The sequence below is a fragment of the Citrus clementina genome, unplaced genomic scaffold (genome assembly GCF_000493195.1).
Source record: "Citrus clementina cultivar Clemenules unplaced genomic scaffold, Citrus_clementina_v1.0 scaffold_4, whole genome shotgun sequence".
Classification (NCBI taxonomy): domain Eukaryota; kingdom Viridiplantae; phylum Streptophyta; class Magnoliopsida; order Sapindales; family Rutaceae; genus Citrus; species Citrus x clementina.
The window spans coordinates 7948869-7968129 of NW_006262274.1; the positions used below are offsets into that span (position 1 = coordinate 7948869).

At 35.7% G+C, this 19261-nt stretch overlaps 1 protein-coding gene across 1 annotated transcript; it reads left to right on the forward strand.

The window, feature by feature from the left end:
- Window positions 1-11333: 11333 nt before the first annotated feature.
- LOC18045674 (uncharacterized ATP-dependent helicase C29A10.10c) lies at window positions 11334-18689 on the forward strand. Its single transcript, XM_006436531.2, has 9 exons — window positions 11334-11760; window positions 12405-13861; window positions 14731-14919; window positions 15264-15359; window positions 15434-15599; window positions 15754-15886; window positions 15983-17743; window positions 17885-18434; window positions 18525-18689. Exons 2-8 carry the CDS (start codon window positions 12505-12507, stop codon window positions 18305-18307), a joined length of 4125 nt encoding a protein of 1374 aa, XP_006436594.1. The 5' UTR covers window positions 11334-11760; window positions 12405-12504; the 3' UTR covers window positions 18308-18434; window positions 18525-18689.
- The last annotated feature ends 572 nt before the right edge of the window (window positions 18690-19261 follow it).

The following is a 19261-nucleotide window of genomic DNA, read 5'->3' on the forward strand; positions in this document are numbered from 1 at the left end:
CAAAAGTAAGAAATTTCTTAGTGCTATCACTCTCATTGTGGCTTCTTTAGCTTCGGCATGGCCTTCCAGCTCTAATGAGGTGACAATATAGCTAGAATTACCCAATGTGCTCTTCTTTACTTGCACAAGGAAAACATGATAAGAAAAAAAAAACAAGAGACTAAACTTATGCTGAATAATGACTTTTATTGCTCACACACTACACTTTAAGCTTACAAATTATGCTCTTTATATAGAGCACAGTCAACGAACATGAGCAGAAAAATAGGACTCTGCACCACTAAGCTAAAGACTAGATAATCAAATCAGATTTAATAACTAACACCTAAATACTAGAACAATACAAGACTTATATAAGACTTATTCTCTGCAACATAGATTAAATGAATAAAAATCTCCAACAATCCCTCCCTTAAACTGATGCTGTAAACATCAAGTTTAACTGTAACAACCCTGTAACATAAACTCTCCCTCAAATTGAATTCTCTAATACCAAGTAAACTTTTAAGCTTCTAGAATGCTGCCAATTTGAGGGGCTTTGTGAATATGTCAGCAACTTGGTCTTCACTCTTGCAGTAAATGAGATCAACCGTTCCATCTTTTGTAAGGCGTCGTAAAAAGTGGTATTTTACATTAATATATTTGCTTCTTCCATGTAGAACAAGATTCTTAGAGAGCAATATTATTGAACTGCTATCACAGTAAATGGCAGTAGACCCTTCTTGCTTGAAAAGAAGTTCCTTAAGTATATTCCGTAACCAAATTGCTTGATAAGCGCACGCTACTGCAGCTATAAACTCAGCTTTCGTAGTCGATAAAGTTACAATTGATTACTTTTTTTAGGACCATGAAATTACTGCTAAACCCATAATGAAAACATCCCCTGATGTACTTTCTCTATCATCTGGATATCCTACATAGTCACTGTCTGTATAGCCAAATAACTCTGTCATTTTCCCCTTCTTGTAGAGCAAACCATAATTAGTTGTAACTTGTAAGCATCGAGAATTCTTTTGGCTGCCAGTAAATGTGTCTCCATTGGGCACTCCATGTATCTGCTGATAAGGCTTACATAATGCATTATATCTGGTCTTATTATTGTTAAGTATATCAAACTACCCACAATTTACTTGTAAAGAGTGCTGTCAACCTTCTTTCCTCTTGGATTTCTAATAACTTTCAGCCCCATTTCAGTTGGAGTTTTAACAGAATTACAATTTTGCATTTGAAATTTGTCTAAAATTTCTTCAGCATATTGATAACTCTATGAAATGAGAGTTATTATGGCAATTCTAGACTTAAATCAAAATCACTTAGAGAGTAAATAGTGTTTTTATTGCATTTTTGTTAAAGTTTGTATAAACATTCATTTTAGTTTAGTCTTAATAAGTTTTGCTTGATTTAAAGTAATTCGTACTCAAAACATGTGCATAATTGTAGGTTTCCTGAAGTTTATAATTCATGGAAGGGATACCGATGCAGTAGGTTAGTAAAAAGGAGAAAGAATATAGTCACAAAAGAAGTGAAACAAAACCTGGAGCAGTGCAGTGTTATAGTCGTTGCTGGAGCAACCATTACTATAGCAATCCTAGAACAACGACAGAGAAAACTTAGCGCGGGATATCTGTAAAATTGCGATCTGCAGTTTCCTAATCTGACTCATGTGCACCATATGCTTTTGTTTACCCTAGTTTTCAGTTATAAAAAAGGGCACGCATCACATAAAACATCGCAAGGAATTAACATTGGAAAAATAGAGAGGAAAAGAAGAAAACAATCGGAATTCAAGGGAACCAATTCTGCATCAGGGAAGAATCCAACAGAGCTATTTGGATTCAATCTTCATCATTCTTTACTTGTTCTTTTCTTTACTCTTTGATTGAACCGATGTATTTCATGACCAATAATTTGCTATTTGTTTTTCTTTTTCAAAGTATAAACTAAGTTTGCTTGTAGTTGAATGACAAACAATTTAAATGAGTTTTTGACTGGTTTTATGAGTTGCTATATAATTGCTGTAGCATTTTACTCTAGTAGTTATTATTATAATCATTATTTCGGTTGACCACCCATTTAATGGTTCAAGTTAAGATAGAGTTGTAAAATGGCCTGTCTTAGTGTATATTATTAGAGTAATACTTGATCTTAATTTAAGTTTCCTGGATTAAGTTTTTCTTGAATCTCATAAAGGCTATACTTGAAGTTAAGACTTATGAAGAACTAGACATAGGTACTCATCTTGTAGGCTAAAGAGATTAGATGTTCATAATGCCATACCTTAGGTAGAATAACAATTGGTCATTGTTATGATACTTAAGGGTATGAGAAGTCCAACACGCGACAGCTAAGGATGCAAAATGATTCTGCCCAGTGCTGTAGCAAATGTTGTAGCAACCGAGCCAAACATTAGAAAAACAGTCAAAACCATTAAGAGAGTTTATTCACTCAACTACTCTATATTTCCATTGGTTTTATTCTTGAGCTTAACGTGATAATTTACTTTGTTATATTTTATTACTGCGTTTTTATTTTAATTAGTATATTAGTTTCAGTAATTGTTTTATTTTAATTTAGAACAAAATCTGCATTGTTAAAATTGTTGTAGTAAGTCTGATAACATCAATCCACGTGGAGACGAACTTGAATACTCATTACTTTATTACTCGTTGTGTACACTTGCACATTGACATCAATAGCAACTGAGTAGAAATTAACCAACACATATTTTCTTTGGGAAATAAAAATACAAGTAGTAGATTGCACAACTTCTAAGCCAAGAAAGTAATGCAACAATCCAAGATCAGATTATAAAGAGTGTATGTTTAAATTTTATAAAGAGTGTATGTTCATAAGGACATTTTTTTTAAACCATGCTTCAAAAAATAAGCTTCTATACAACCATACAAGCTCGTGTGCTTCAAACAATAAGCTTCCATACGACCATACAAGCTCATGGAGCTTATTTTAATCCGTATAAAGCTTTGTTTAATTTATACATCTTATGCTCACTACCATGAATGACATAACTAGGGGGTTGATCAATAAATACATATTCCTCCAAATGCCTATGTAAAAATGCTGACTTTACATCCAAGTGAAAGATAAGCCATGAATTTTGTGTTGTTAGTGATATAACTAGTCTGATTATATCATGCCTTCCGACAAAAGCAAAAACTTCCTTATAATCAACTTTATACTCTTGTTTATAGCCTTTGGCTACCAACCGCGCTTTGTATTTGTCAACTTCGCCATTTTCTTTTAGTTTTGTCCTATACACCCATTTCATACTAATGGTCTTTTGCCCTTTAGGAAGCTCTACCAACTTCCAAGTGTTATTTTTCTCAATGGCTGTAATTTTAGCATCCATGGCCTTCTGCTACTTTGATTATTTGACAGCATCTTAAAAAACTATTGGATCACAATTTGAAAAAAGAGCAAAATATGCAAGTGGATCCTCTGAATGATCAGCCCCAGCTACCTCATAATCCAACATCCATGTTAGCCGTCTTTTAACTTGTTGAGGTCTTTCTCTATTTGTTTTAATAATGGCTAGACTTAGAGGAATTATAAGAACTGTATGTATTGATTGTTGCTCAATCTCATCTCGTTGTTGCTCAATGACATCGTGCTATTGCTCAGCTTCATTTTCTGCATAAAAAACATTAGAAATTTATTGCCCAACAATGTTATTCTTCCATGACCAAAATTTTTTTTCATCATATATGACATCACGACTGACAACAATCTTTTTGGTGATAGGATTATATAATTTGTAGGCTTTTGACTGATTAATAACACCAAGAAAATGCATTTTTGTCCTTTATCATCTAGTTTTCTCCTTTTTTGATCAGGAACATGGGAGTAAGCAATATTCTCAAAAATTATGAAATGATCAACTGTAGGTTTGTTTCCATTCCAAGCTTCTTCAAGGGTCATATTTTGAATAGCAAAAGTGGGGCTTCTGTTTAAAATATGAATGCTCTAGTTAACAGCTTCAGGCCAAAAAGTTTTTGGAACTTGACTTGTTACTAGCATGCTTCTCACCATATTCAGGATCTTTCGATTTTTTCTTTTACATACACTGTTTTGCTGTGGTGTATAGCTGCTGTAAGTTGTCTTTTGATGCCATTTGACTCACAAAAAATTACAAATTCATGTGAGTTGTATTCTCCTCCACGATTAGTGTGAAGTACTTTTATTTAGTTGCCAATTTCTTTCTTAACAAGAACTTTATAATTCTTTAAAGCTATGAGAGCATCAATTTTTTTCTTGTAGAAAATAAACCCATGTTTTGCGACTACAATCATCAATGAAAGTAATGAAATAACATTTACCTCCATTAGATGTTGGTTTTATTGGCCCGCAAATATCAGAATGAACTAGCTCCAACAACTTCTTTGCTCTCTATAATTTTCCTTTGGGAAAGGGCTCGCGATGCTGTTTACCAAAAATGCAGTCTTCACAGACATCCGAGGGATGTTCAAATTGTGAAAAACTAGTAACCATGTTCCTTTGTTGTAGAGTCTTCAAATCACCAAAGTTTAGGTGTCTATAACAATAGTGCCAAAGCCAAGCTACCTCCTTTAATCTTACTGAGAAACATGAATGAATAGAGTTGTGTAGGTAAAGCGGAAACATTTGGTCTGCTGTCATGCCGACTTGAGCAATTAAGCCCAATTTTTCATTTCAAATTGGATAGACACTATCTTTAATGAGAAACTCATACCCATTCTCTTGCAATTGAACTACACTAAGTAAATTCGTCTTTAACTCTGGAACAAAAAAAACATTAGAGATGGTCTGTGTTGAGCTTCCCTTAGTCTGGATAGAAACTCTTCCTTTTCCCATAACAGAAACTGTAGAATTGTCTCCAAACTTTACTATATCATGGTAAGTTTCACCCAAATACGGGAATGCAGACTTTTCTCCACTCATATGATTGCTGCAACCGGTATCTAAATACCATAAGTTTTGTGGGTTTCCTTATTTAAATTACACACCATCAAAAGCCATACTTCTTCTTCTTCATTTTCTGTAAAATTAGATATTTCCCCACAATATTTATTTAAATTTGTACGACATTCTGAGCGATAATGACCGAACTTGTGACAATGATAACATTCAATCTTACTTTTGTCGATTGACTTTGATTTATGTTTTGTAGAACTTTGAGCATCATAACCCTTCCAGTTTCCTTGAGTCTCAACACCTTTATTTTCTCCATTTCTCTAGTGTGTATTCTTGTATTTCCATCCACCCTTTCCATGCCCTTTTGAGTTGGTTGCTGCCTGCAATGCTTGTTTTTCACTTTCGTGCCGTGTTATCTTTTGCTCATGAACTTGTAAGGAATTTTTTAATTCATCTATTTAAAGAATATCAAGATCTTTAGATTCCTCAATAGAGCAAATCATAAAATTAAACTTAGAAGTCATTGAACGAAGAATCTTTTCAACAGTCGTGACATCCTGTAGATTTTCTCTATGATTCCGCATCGTGTTTGCAATTGCCATTATCCTCGAAACATACTCTAAAACAGACTCCCCCAACTTCATTTGAAGAGCCTCGAATTCTCAACAAAGAGCTTGAAGTTGCACACGTTTTGCCCTTACATTCCCTTGATACTTCTTCTTCATGGAGTCCTAAATTTGCTTGGAAGTATCCTTGCAAAGAATGGTTTCCATGATTGAACGATCAATAGCTTGAAAGAGATAATTCTTGACCTTTAAGTCTTTCAACTTTAATGCCTCTTGTTCAGTCTTTGTGCTTCTGTTAAAAGAACCTCGTCACGCCACCTTCGATCACTTACCAATATTCTTTGGACCTTAAAAAATTCTCCATCAACATGCTCCAATGATCATAATGACCATCAAAGTGTGGGATTGGAGGCTGAACATAGTTATTAGAAGCCATGTAGAAACTACTGCTGCAATGAAAGAAAAATTATTATTGCTGCACACTTTTTTTTACTTTTCCCTCTCGGCGGCTCTAATACCACTGATAAGGAAAAAAAAATGAGAGGCTAAACTTATGCTGAATAATGACTTTTGTTGCTCATACATTAGACTTTAAGCTTACAAATTCTACTCTTTATATAGAGCACAATCAACAAACATTAGTAGAAAAATAGAACTCTGCACTACTAAGTTAAAGACTAGGTAATCAAATTAGATTTAACAGCTAACAATACAAGACTTATTCTCTGTAACAAAGATTAAATAAATAAAACCGAACCAAAACCAATCGGTTCTAAAGAAGATGAACCGAATTTAGAAACCGAACCGAATTGAACCAAAATATTTCGGTTTGGTTCGGTTTCTAAATTTGGTTCGATTCATTTTGATTCAGTTTGGTAACAACATTTCTGTTTAATCAAAATATTCAGTTTAGCTAAATACTGTCTACCACTGATAATTTAATTATAAGTTTATTTTAACTTATATAGTTGCAGTAACAACATTTCCGTTTTGATGATTTTAAAATAATAAGAAATCTAAAATTAGTTAAGAGCATGCATATAATATTGTGTTAACTTGCAACGATTACTCCGATGTCATGAGACCCAAATCGAATAAAATAAAATGAAAATGATTTGAAATTGATTGAGATTTGAGGTAGAATGAGATGTTGGGTATTGATCCGACACCATTACGATGGACCCAAAAACTCAAGTTATTGAGCAAAATCCCAATGTTAGTAATAAAGATAATTCGGCATAGAGTATGTGGTAGAGAGATACAGACAGACGAGCCATGGCATAAATTAAAAAAAAAATAGAAACCCACATGCTGCAGCCCAAGATGACCGTGTGTGAGGGTTAACGACGGCGTCACCGTGCTTGAGGGGGGGCTGTGCTGCTACTGAGAGGCTGTGCTAGGCGCTGATCGTGGTGTGAGGTGAGGGAGAGACCAAGAGGGATTGAGTTGAATTGCGCCTTGCACACGCAAGGGGAAAGATACCGTTGAGGGGTGGTGCTGACACTGAGGAGCTACACCATGAGGAGAGGGAGAGAGGCGAGGGCAGTAGTCTATAGATGCAATCGTGAATTCGTGATTTCCAATTTAGGGTTTTGATTTTTTGTGATTGAAATTTGATTTTAGGTTTATATATTTTACTTTAAATATTTTATAATTAAATTGAACCGAACCGATTGATTTTTCGGTTCAGTTTAGTTTTAAACTGAACCGAACAAAAACCAATCAGTTCGGTACTTTTTAAACTATTCGGTTTTTTATCATAGAACCGAATCGAATCGAACAAAATTTTTTCGGTTCGGTTCGGTTTGCCCACCCCTATCTCCAACAAACAGATATATTTGGAATTTTGGATTTAGATTAAAGTTAGGCAAGATTTGGATTTATGGTTAGATATTGGCAACTTTTTTCAAAATTTTGATAATGATTATGTATCTATTTTTTTTGAAAAATATGAATTTATGTTTTAATTTTATATTTACAAATTACATTTTTACCCAACACAAAGGATATAATGATTAAATTTATTAGAAAGCTAACATCATTATAATGGTAGAGAGCTTGGACTTATTTCAAGATATCATATTTTTCTTAATTTCACCAAACAACATGGACCATAAACTTCTTTTTTTTTTTTTTCAATTTTAACACTATGTACTAGATTGTTAAGTATAATTAATAAAAAAGGCTCAAGATGAAAGATATATGCACACCCATGTAAATAAGTATTACTTAGGGAGGATGAGTTGCCATGAAAACTTGAATCCAATCTATCCCCTTTATGTTCTAATATTATTGTTATTTGCTTTAAATTTTGCATTTAACATACTCAAAAATCCTATGAACTTGAACATCTATCTAGGCAACCCAACACAGTAACAATCAAATTGAGCACTAAATGGTCAAACTAAGAGTAGAGAGTTTAGAGAGAGCAAGCACAATCATGCTCAATAATATTGACTTATGTCCATGCCTCCTATCCAACCAAGTTTAAGGATTCTATTAGAATAGCCTTGTACCTTAGAGCTAAATTCTTTATGGTCAAATTGAGTAATAAATAGTCAAACTAAGAGTAGAGAATTTAGAGAGAACAAGCACAATGATACTTAGCAATGTTGACTTCCATATCTCCAAGCCAACCGAGATTAAGGATTCTATGAGAATAGCCTTGTATCTTAGAGCTAAATTCTTTATAGTTGATTTCCAAGATACCAATGGACTTAGAGGGTAGCATTTACTTTTTGGAATGAAGTAGAAATCCTGAAGAGTGAGAATTCTAAGATTGGAAGTGTAGAGTAAGAGTGAGAGCATGTTACTTACTTACACTAAAAAAGAAGTTTATAATCTCATTTATGTGTTTATTTTGTCTTAAATTGAGAGTGAATTATTTTAAATTACAACTTTATCTTTATTTAAAAATACAAAGTAAATAAAAAATATATTTGTAAAATAAACTATTAATTTTATTATTAGTTTAGTTATAAAAATTAATAATAATAATTAATATCCTTAATTATATAAATCACAATTTTTATTAATTTTATTTATATAAATTAAAAATTGATAAGAGTAACACAAATGAAAGATTATTATTAATAATCTAGTACAAAATTAATATTTTCTTAGAACAAACTATTTATTATTATTAATTATTCATATCAAATAAAAATAATACTATTATTTTTAAATAAATATAATAATATTATATTTTCAAATAGAGATATTATATAGAAATATTATTAATTCTCTATGAATATAATAATAATATTTTTAAGTAGTTTTATCTTAGACTCAATTTAAATTATTATTTTAAACTAAACATAGTAATATTATATTCAAGTAAATTTAACATCAATATTTTTAGATAAATATAATATTATATTATTTTCATAAATATAATTATATTATATATAATAAGAAATGGTGAAAAAAGAAGATTTCGACTCCCACCTCTCCCCATCGGAGTGAGAATGCCATTCCTGACTTAAAAATTAGTAGGGCCCACGCTATCTTCATTAAGTGAGCAAGTAAATTTAGGAGTCATAAGAATCCACACTCCCCACTCTCACTCAAGTAAGTGGACACAACCTTAGAAGTTTGTGATATCTCTTATACACTCAATAGTCAAACACATAATTTTTAAGAGAAAAAAGATTCCCATAGAAGAAAAATTATTCACTAGAGTAAATACACAAATCTAACTATAAGTTTGTATAATATTATGAATGAAATAAAATGAGAGTTCAATAGTATTTTCAAGTTGAGAGAATAAGCTAATTTTTGTCTATAAAAATTGTTCTCATTGTTAGAATGTAATTTTCTATAGTTCAAGCGAAAACTAGTTATTGGAAACATGGGGAAAAAAATTGAGAACTTTAAATTTGTGCAAAAACGGCTGGCAGCTTTTACTAACCGGTCTATTAGTTAACTCATTTGATTTTTCACATGATCGGTCGGCCGGTTACTCTTTGCCTCAACATTGTTAGCTGCCTGTTTTCGAGGCTACAATAAATGATTGGCTGGATATTTTAGTAATTACCCTTTGAACTCATTTATAATTACACTTATGTTCCAAAATGTTAAACTTGTTTGGATCAGTCCAAATCATTTTGAAAATCGTACAGGTGGGCCAATTAACTTGAGTTTTGAAAAGTTTGCGATAGGTCCCTATTGGCTTTTACATGTTTTGCAAATAGTTCATATGTTTATAAGAAAATACAGTTGATAATTGAATTTGAGTATCTATTTTCTTTAATCATGTTTAAAGTATATTTTTAACCAAACCATAGTAAAATAAAAAATTAAGGAGTTTCGAGAAGGTAAAGCTTGGGTGATAGTATAGACATTTGCTAATTTTGCATAAATAAAAAATATCACCTCAGCTAAGGTTTTAAGCTCAAGTTTTGTCCTAATGAATCATTGACATTATACTTAAGCTTGCCCTCACGTACATGAATCTTCTACTGAAAGAGTTACTGAGAAGAAAAAGCATAAACCAATAATGCTTAGAAAACAGAATTTGTTATTATAAATTTCGTTATTATAAAATCCAAGTTTTTATGACCATTTAGGTAAGCGCCTAGTATGAAGAGTGGTTATTAAAATACCATTTGAAACAAAAATTGGAATGTCACATGTTGTTGAGTAAGTCGTATATTAAAAAAAAATGCATTGAAAAATCACGAAATAAGTATATGACTTATAAACTACTAAGTTCTTAATAGTGGTAACCTTATATCCCCACTATTTGATAAAGTTGAGGGTATAAGTTCGAATTTTTATAGGAACTTAAACATTATTCCCATGATCCTATTATAAATGTGAGTTGGGATACATATTTTCTCAAATTTTTGGGTAGTATTGTAAGTGTATTATTTAGCCAGATTAAATTTTTTTTTGTAGAATTTAACCCACTAAAAAAATCATGTATTCACCGAAAGAAAAGAAAGAAAAATTCACTAAAAGCACTTTATTCGATGCACATATTAGTTGTTTTGCAGATGAAAAATAGCTAAAACATTGTTAGGCGTGACCACGAAATTGTTTAGATTTCCCCAAAAAGGGTATTTTGGACCTTTTGATTCTCTTTCGCAGTTTTAGTAATCGTTGAGCTATTTAGAAATAAATTTTAATTAAAATCCCAAATTTTTCTGACTTCATGATTCATGACGTGGCATGAAATTGAGCATAATTAGCAAGTAAATTTGAGTAATTCGCCGACTGACCAACAAAAAGAATAGATAGGAATTGCAGAAACCTGCGTGAATTTTTCTATCTAAATTTGAGGCTAAAAGTTCTGTTACCCACGCTCCTAAACAGTGCGTGTAACAACCGCCTAGCCAAAAGTGGTGATCCAGTAAATACGAGTTCACATTAGCACATGACAGAAGCACTCCGTCATATGATATGATAGTGCGATTCCTCCGAGCTTTGAACGCACGTGGGACTCTATCTGCCCTTTCATATCCTGTCCATGTAATTACACATTTACCCCGAAAGGTACTACTTTCTCCCCAGCACAAGGCCAATCACACTTCAAAGTTCAAACCCATCAACGCTATCAAGTCAACGTGTACCAATCAAAGTCGAATACCACACATAAGCACAAGATTTTTCCCTGTGAGTATCATACACGTAAACAAAACGAACACGTGTCCTGTAATTATAGAAGCAATTGAGGGATGTTTCGGTAATTTTAGACCTCGTAGAAAGGGTAGATTAAAAAAATTATTAAAAAAAAAGAGGTTGTTGATTAATTGCACGCCGGGAATAATTTAACGGTGAACGAAGAAAATAACGGGCGGGGGATGGGCCCTCTATTTCCTATATAAACCCCGTCACCACGGCCATTTCTCTCATTCGAATTAGCAAAACATTTGCGCTCTCTCTGCTACTCCTTCGCCTCTCGGTCCCTATTGATATACCCCCTCAATTAGTACTATTTTTCCTTCGAAGGCTTTTTATTTATTTATTATTTAGAAAAATAAAAAGGCAATTAAATTATTAAAAAATAAAAAAGGAAGAAAAAAAACAGTAAAGGAGAAAAAAACAAACTAATCTGTCTCTTGCCATTTTCTTCGAACCATACCAAAACCAAAACAGCCAATTTTTTTTTTCACCTTTTCACTTTAAGTCCCTAAAATACCACTGCACCGCCGCTCGCCGTTGTCTTTGCGCCTTCCGGCGGGATCTCCGATCTAAGTCACGGATCTAAAACCCGCGGCCGGGACCTCCTCACGCCGCGCCGTCCGCCGCATCGCGCGCTACTGCTCACCGTGGGAAATTATTTGTAAGGTTTAACGATCCTCGAGTGTTTTGTAATTAGTTAATTTTTTGGAATTTCCAATAAATATGGAATCATATGATGGTGGTTGAAACGGTATGTGATGATTATAATCTTATTAAAAATCGTTCCTTATAATTTGGTTGTTGTTTTATTTCCAGTTATTGTTCTGTTTCTCCTCACTCTGTGTTGGAAGATTTCTGTGGGGGCTAGGGTACTGGTGCACTATGTGTAATTAATTGTATTGTATGTTTGGCCTGTCGTGTTGTGAATTATTTTGACTTCAGCAAGTTAGAAAATAGTGTTTTGAGATTAGGGTGAGCCTGTAGCATTATTGGATTTTTTAGTTTGATTTGATCTAGTATTCGGATTCAAGGTTAATGACTTATGTTTGAGTGTCTATGTTGTTTCTGGGTATCATATATTAAATTCCCACATTATTATTAGGGGCTTCTTTGTTGAGTCCTTGATGTTGCTATCACCAGGCTATAAGTTTTGTGTCAATTTGTTATCATCTTCTTAAGCGGTTATTATACTTATCTACATGTCTTGTAGATAATTTTTGTTGACTTGCATAGCACACTGAGTTGTTAGAGCTATTTTGAGATGTGGCAGGGCTTTTATTTTTTTATTTATTTGTTCCTGTGCAGGTGGCATGTCATGTCCACTTTTTGCTGAAAATAACACTAAAAGAGCGGCAGCTGGGTTTATTTCAACACACGCTTTAGTTTGTATGAATTTACATATGAAATGGGCTCTCGGGGAAAGTTGTTATTTGATCTTAATGAACCCCCTGCTGAGGATGATGAGGAGAATGATCGAATCTTCAGTTCCCAGCCGCAGAAAGCACTTCCATCTGCTAATCCCCACACTTCTGAGTTGTTTGTAGCATCAGCAGCTCCTCAAGGAATAATAAATAACAATGCTTTCTCACATGCACCATCAGTATCTGGTTTTCAGCCTTTCAATCGAGCCAAAGCTGCCCAAGGCCATGGAGTGGAAGTTGAGCCGAAGAAGGCTGAGGATCAGAATCGAAGAGTTGCATCATCTTCTTCAAAGCCAGGTAATGGAGAGGACATTAAAGCTGCATCATCATCAGTTCCAGGTTCTGAAAATGCTGCAGCTGATGAAAGAGAAGAAGGTGAATGGTCTGATGCTGAGGGTTCTGTCGATGCTTATGCTAGTAATCTTTTGAATGAACAGGGTAAAGCATCACAAGGGCAAGGGGTTTCTGAAGTGGTGGATACTGCCACTGGTGTGGATATTAAAGTTCCTGAAAGTAGCCAGGATGGAAGTAATAGTCATGGTGTGCTAGGATCGGATCAAGATCCAAGTGACCAGAAAAGGAACAGAAGCCGACATTCAGAAGCCAACATTAAAGGCGAAAAATCTGTGGATGGTCAGGAAGAACCTTGCTTGCTCCCCAAACAAAGAGAAATTAAAGGTACTGAAGCAAGTCACACAACTAAGGGTGCAAATAATTTGGGCAAGAGAAAGATAGACCAGCAGAAAGAAGCAATGCTAGGAAAGAAACGCAACAGACAGACAGTGTTTCTTAATTTGGAAGATGTCAAGCAAGCTGGTTCTTTGAAAACTTCGACACCGAGGAGGCAGAATCCACCGGTTGTTACTCGCACTGTTAAAGAAGCTCGAACTATTCCTTCACCTGCTGAACGGGGTGGGGAAAAACAGAGTCAAGCCATTAATAAGGATCAAAAACAATATGATGTATCATCATGTAATGAAGGAGGCACTTCTGTGGAAGCTTTAGAACCTAAACCTGAATGCAATGGTGACATGAATTTTGGACTACCAGGTAGGCCAAGGAGGCCAAACAGTAGCTCTGATTTTCCCGCAGAGGCATCCCAACCGCCCATTCCAAGACACAGTTCATGGAAGCAGCCTGCAGATACAAGGCAACTAAAGAACTCACAGTTTTCTAATAAAAGGCCTGCTCCAGTGGGGCAAGGTTCCACAGATCCAAAGTTGGGAACTAAGAAACATCCTCCTGCCAAAAAGCAGACTGCTACTGCTAACTTGTACCAAGATACATCAGTTGAACGTCTTATACGGGAGGTGACGAATGAAAAGTTTTGGCATCACCCTGGTAAATGGTCCTCAATTGATTATTGTTCAAGTGTTGACTGATTATGTTGATTTCTTGTGCATGGATTGTTGCAATTGGATTTTTTTTGTGCACATGCATTTACGGCTCTCATGATTTTTCTCATGCCAGTTGTCCATGTCCCTCCAATTAGAACCCTATTGAGAATCGTAACACTCAAAGGACATGGAAAGGTGATGAGATTTATGTTCTGCAAGCAGGATTCTAAATTGTATTGGTACAACTTATTCACTCATTTTCCCTATATCTTATCACCCTCTTATGCCTCTTGTGTGTTACAACTTATAATTCTCATAGTGGTTTTTTGGAGAGAGGAGTAATGGGCTTTGTTGCTACGTATGCATGTTATGTAGGTTCTGCTACTTTAATTGTGTTGCAGAACCTGTTTGATTGTGTATTGTCTTTAATTGTGTATTGTCTTTCAAAATATAGAATTGTGTAGTGCGAGCCTGTTTGATGAAATATATTTGTAAAGTATGATGTTATTATGTCTCATTAGGAGAGCCATAGTTCCATGTGATTTTGAATTTCTCAGGCCAGATTAAGATTAGGTTTCTTGAAATATTATTGTCTATAAATATATGCCATGTTTGCATGGATGTATGAAGTTTAGAAGCTACTTGCATAAGTGTTACTGACTGCACAGACTGCTTGATTGTCTCTCTGTTAGCTTGAGTGTTTCCTTTGCTTGTTAGCACTTTGTTTATATGTGGGTGGTGCATTCTTGTTTTGCATTGACCATATTGTTATTTTGAGGTTTTCTCTTTTTCTCCATTTTCCTCTGAGGGTGTGTTTTTGCATATTGTTCCTTTTTTATGCTTCTGTATCTAATTAGATCTATGATGCATCAGAGGAGAGTGAGCTCCAATGCGTCCCTGGTCGGTTTGAATCTGTAGAAGAGTATGTTAGAGTATTTGAGCCTTTGCTTTTTGAGGAATGCCGAGCACAACTATACAGCACGTGGGAGGAGTTGACTGAAACAGGTTCGAGAGATACACATGTAATGGTTCGTATAAGAAATATTGAAAGGCGAGAGAGAGGTACCCATTTTTCAAAGTATATTCTTTTCTGTTATTTCCATAATTTCATTGTGAATGAAATCTCAAACTGAAGTTTTATTTACTTTAGGTTGCTATATGATACTTGCCCTTGATGTGCATCTCATTGATGAGAGAAACAAATGTATTTGAAATATTATATTATGGTTCTTTTATTTTATTACTTTTTTCTTCTAATTTTCTTTGTTCTGAGCTAGGTGGAATCTGGATTTCAAGTGGCACTCTTTTTTGTAAAATATTGTTGCTGTATATTCAGAATGTTCTAGCTGGAAATTAACAAGGTCTATGTCTTGGTTTTGACTGAAGACTTCCTTTTGTTGGCTTAGGGTGGTATGATGTGATAGTGCTTCCGGTGAACGAGTGCAAGTGGTCATTTAAGGAGGGTGACGTTGCTGTTCTTTCAACCCCAAGACCTGGTTCAGGTATGATAAGTGATATTGAGGCCTTTTTACTTCTAAGCTTCATCTCTTATAACTTCGCTCATGTTGCCAAGCAGTTAGGGGCAAGAGGAACCATTCCTTGGCAGCAGAAGATGATGAGGAAGCTGAGGTATCCGGGCGTGTAGCTGGTACTGTAAGACGACATTTTCCTGTTGATGCTCGTGATCCTCCCGGGGCAATTCTTCATTTTTATGTTGGGGACTCATATGATCCTAGCAGCAGGTTATTTCAGAAATCTTGATTGTTTACTGGTTTGGTGTGGACGCTTTTGAATGGGAACTCTGTGATTTGTCCAGAAAAATGTATAATCGTTGCTAAATATTCCCAAATACAAATTTTCTCTCTCACTTTCTAATTGTAACATTATCTTTTTCAGCATGGACGATGATGATCATATTCTGAGGAAACTGCAGCCAAAAGGCATTTGGTATCTGACTATGCTTGGTTCCCTTGCAACCACTCAACGAGAGTATGTTGCCTTGCATGCATTTTGTCGTCTCAATTCACAGGTAGCTGCTGGTTCTTTGTTCTGTACGAGTAAAACTTATTTGTTTTAGCTCATAATGCCTCTTTTTTAATGGAATTAATATTATCTCTGTCTGTAGATGCAAACTGCAATCCTTAAGCCCAGTCCAGAGCACTTTCCAAAATATGAGCATCAGACCCCTACCATGCCTGAATGCTTCACACAAAATTTTATTGATCATTTGCATAGAACCTTTAATGGACCCCAGCTTGCAGCAATCCAATGGGCTGCAATACATACTGCTGCCGGCACCAGCAGTGGAATGACTAAGAGTCCATGGCCTTTCACTCTTGTTCAAGGGCCACCAGGAACAGGTAAGACGCACACTGTGTGGGGAATGCTAAATGTCATCCATCTGGTACAGTATCAGCACTACTATAATTCTTTGCTAAAGAAACTTGCGCCTGAGAGCTACAAGCAGCCTAATGAAAGTAATTCTGACAATGTTAGTATGGGATCAATTGATGAAGTTCTTCAGAATATGGACCAGAATCTTTTACGTACCCTTCCAAAACTTTGCCCAAAGCCCAGAATGTTAGTTTGTGCTCCTTCTAATGCTGCAACTGATGAACTTCTTACGCGTGTTCTTGATCGTGGATTTATTGATGGTGAGATGAAAGTTTACAGGCCAGATGTGGCTCGAGTTGGTGTGGATTCACAGACACGGGCAGCACAGGCAGTGTCCGTTGAGCGGAGAACAGAACAGCTTTTAGTTAAGAGCCGGGAAGAAGTTATAGGATGGATGCACAATTTAAAAGGGCGTGAAGCTGTATTGTCTCAGCAAATAGCTAATCTTCAAAGGGAACTTAATGCTGCAGCATTTGCTGTTCGTTCGCAAGGATCTGTAGGTGTCGATCCTGATGTTCTTATGGCTCGTGACCAGAACCGGGACACATTGTTGCAGAACCTTGCTGCTGCTGTTGAAAACAGGGATAAAGTTCTAGTTGAGATGTCTCGCTTCCACATTTTAGAAGGTAGATTCCGTCCTGGTAGCAACTTCAATTTGGAAGAAGCCCGTGCTAGTCTTGAGGCAAGTTTTGCCAACGAGGCTGAGATAGTTTTCACAACTGTCTCAAGCAGTGGTCGCAAATTGTTCTCTCGTCTTACTCATGGTTTTGATATGGTGGTCATTGATGAGGCAGCCCAAGCTAGCGAAGTGGGTGTTCTTCCTCCCCTTTCTCTTGGTGCAGCACGATGCGTTCTGGTGGGGGATCCTCAGCAGCTCCCTGCAACAGTTATCAGCAAGGCAGCCGGCACCTTGATGTACAGTAGGAGTCTTTTTGAGAGGTTCCAGCAAGCTGGATGCCCGGCGATGTTATTATCTGTACAGTATAGGATGCATCCTCATATCAGGGATTTTCCTTCAAGGCACTTCTACCAGGGACGTCTTACAGACAGTGAAAGTGTTATTAATTTACCCGATGAGGTATACTACAAGGATCCCGTACTTAGGCCTTATGTATTTTTTGATGTCATTCATGGGAGGGAGTCCCATAGAGGTGGATCTGTTTCTTATCAAAACGTTGATGAAGCAAAATTTGGTGTTTGCTTGTATGAGCATCTTCAGAAAACTCTGAAGTCTATGGGTTTGGGGAAAGTCACTGTAGGCATCATTACACCATACAAGCTGCAATTGAAATGCCTTCAACATGAGTTCCGTAATGTTTTAAATTCAGAAGAAGGAAAAGATTTATATATTAATACTGTAGATGCTTTCCAAGGCCAAGAGCGTGATGTAATTATCATGTCTTGCGTGCGAGCATCAAATCATGGGGTTGGCTTTGTTGCAGATATTCGACGTATGAATGTTGCTCTTACTCGTGCAAGAAGAGCTCTTTGGGTATGGTTGAACTTTTCTTTTTTTTTTTTTTTTGCCCCAATCCTCTGTGACTTATTTTGTTATGCACCAACTTATCCACCCGTGTAAATGGCTTTGACTTGAGGCTTATAACTTAAAATATTGGACTTGGAATTATAACAGGTTATGGGAAATGCTGGTGCTCTCACACAATCTGATGATTGGGCTGCATTGATTGCTGATTCCAAAGCAAGGAATTGTTATATGGACATGGACTCCCTCCCTAAAGAGTTTTCTGTAGCACTAGCAGCAAAGGCACCAGGTTATGGTCCATTGCAGGGCAAGATTCCTCATAATGCAAGGGGCTTGAGATCTGCTGGGCAAAGACATCGATCATTCGATATGAATATGGAGTCCAGGTCTGGAACACCATCAGAAGATGATGAGAAGGTATCTAGAAATGGAAATTACCGCCCCTTTAAGCCACCATTGGAGAATTCCTTGGATGATTTTGATCAATCAGGTGAAAAATATAGAGATGCTTGGCAACATGGCATACAGAAGAAGCAAAGTTCTGGTGGGGTTATGACAAAGAGAGAGTTTTAGCCGTTCCCAGGATCTTTTTGTGGTGTGGGAACTTGGCACCAGAAGGGCTCTCCAAGGCTTGAGGACTTGGTGGATGCTTTCTGGTGGGTGGGTTTGTACTATACCCTGACACTTACAGGCTCCGAAGGTAAGGATTGCTTCATCTTAAGTGTTCTTGTGTGTTTTGCTATTTGGACATTCATTTCAATGATCCGAATGTGTTATGTATATAATACAGGAATTGAATTGTCGCATCAAGTTTGCGGATCTCCCAACAGCACTAGGGTAATGGATCTGTGTAAGAATATTCTTATACGTAGGCATACATAATCTTCTTGATTTTGATTTTGTAAATTACATCTGATGAGAAAAAATTCATTAATTTACATTTTTTTGAAAGTGATTCTTTTCAATGCAAAATGTGTTTTGATTAAACCATTCATACACCTTGTGCAGGAGGGAGCCAGTCGATGTAAAGATGTCGATTGGGCTGCTTTTTCCTGCACAAGTTGATGCTTTTGAATTATTATTTACATTCTAGCTATTATCTATATTACAATGTCCCAGGAGTCTTCTGGAAAATCTGCTCCAACAATGGTGAGATTTTAAGCTTTTGTTGAATTGCTTCTTCTACTGTAGGATTAAAATTTTACGAACTGATTACAGAATACACCATTCAAATGTACTTTATATGTATCATTTTTCTGCATTGCGACTCTCAGGGATTGTTGAGAAGATATTCTTGACAAATAATGGCATAGTAATGATATAGCATATGAATGAGTTTTCAAGAATCATGCTGATGTTTGTGCCACCAGCACCAGGCAGTTGAAAATTGAAAGTTGAAATTTCATTTTCATTGCAATGAAATGATAATGAAGTACTCTTGAGAAAAATTGGAAAAGTTGGATGCATGGGCGTACCTTTATCCAAAAGTTGAGAGGAATTCTCACTTGTATAATATCAATCGGTCCC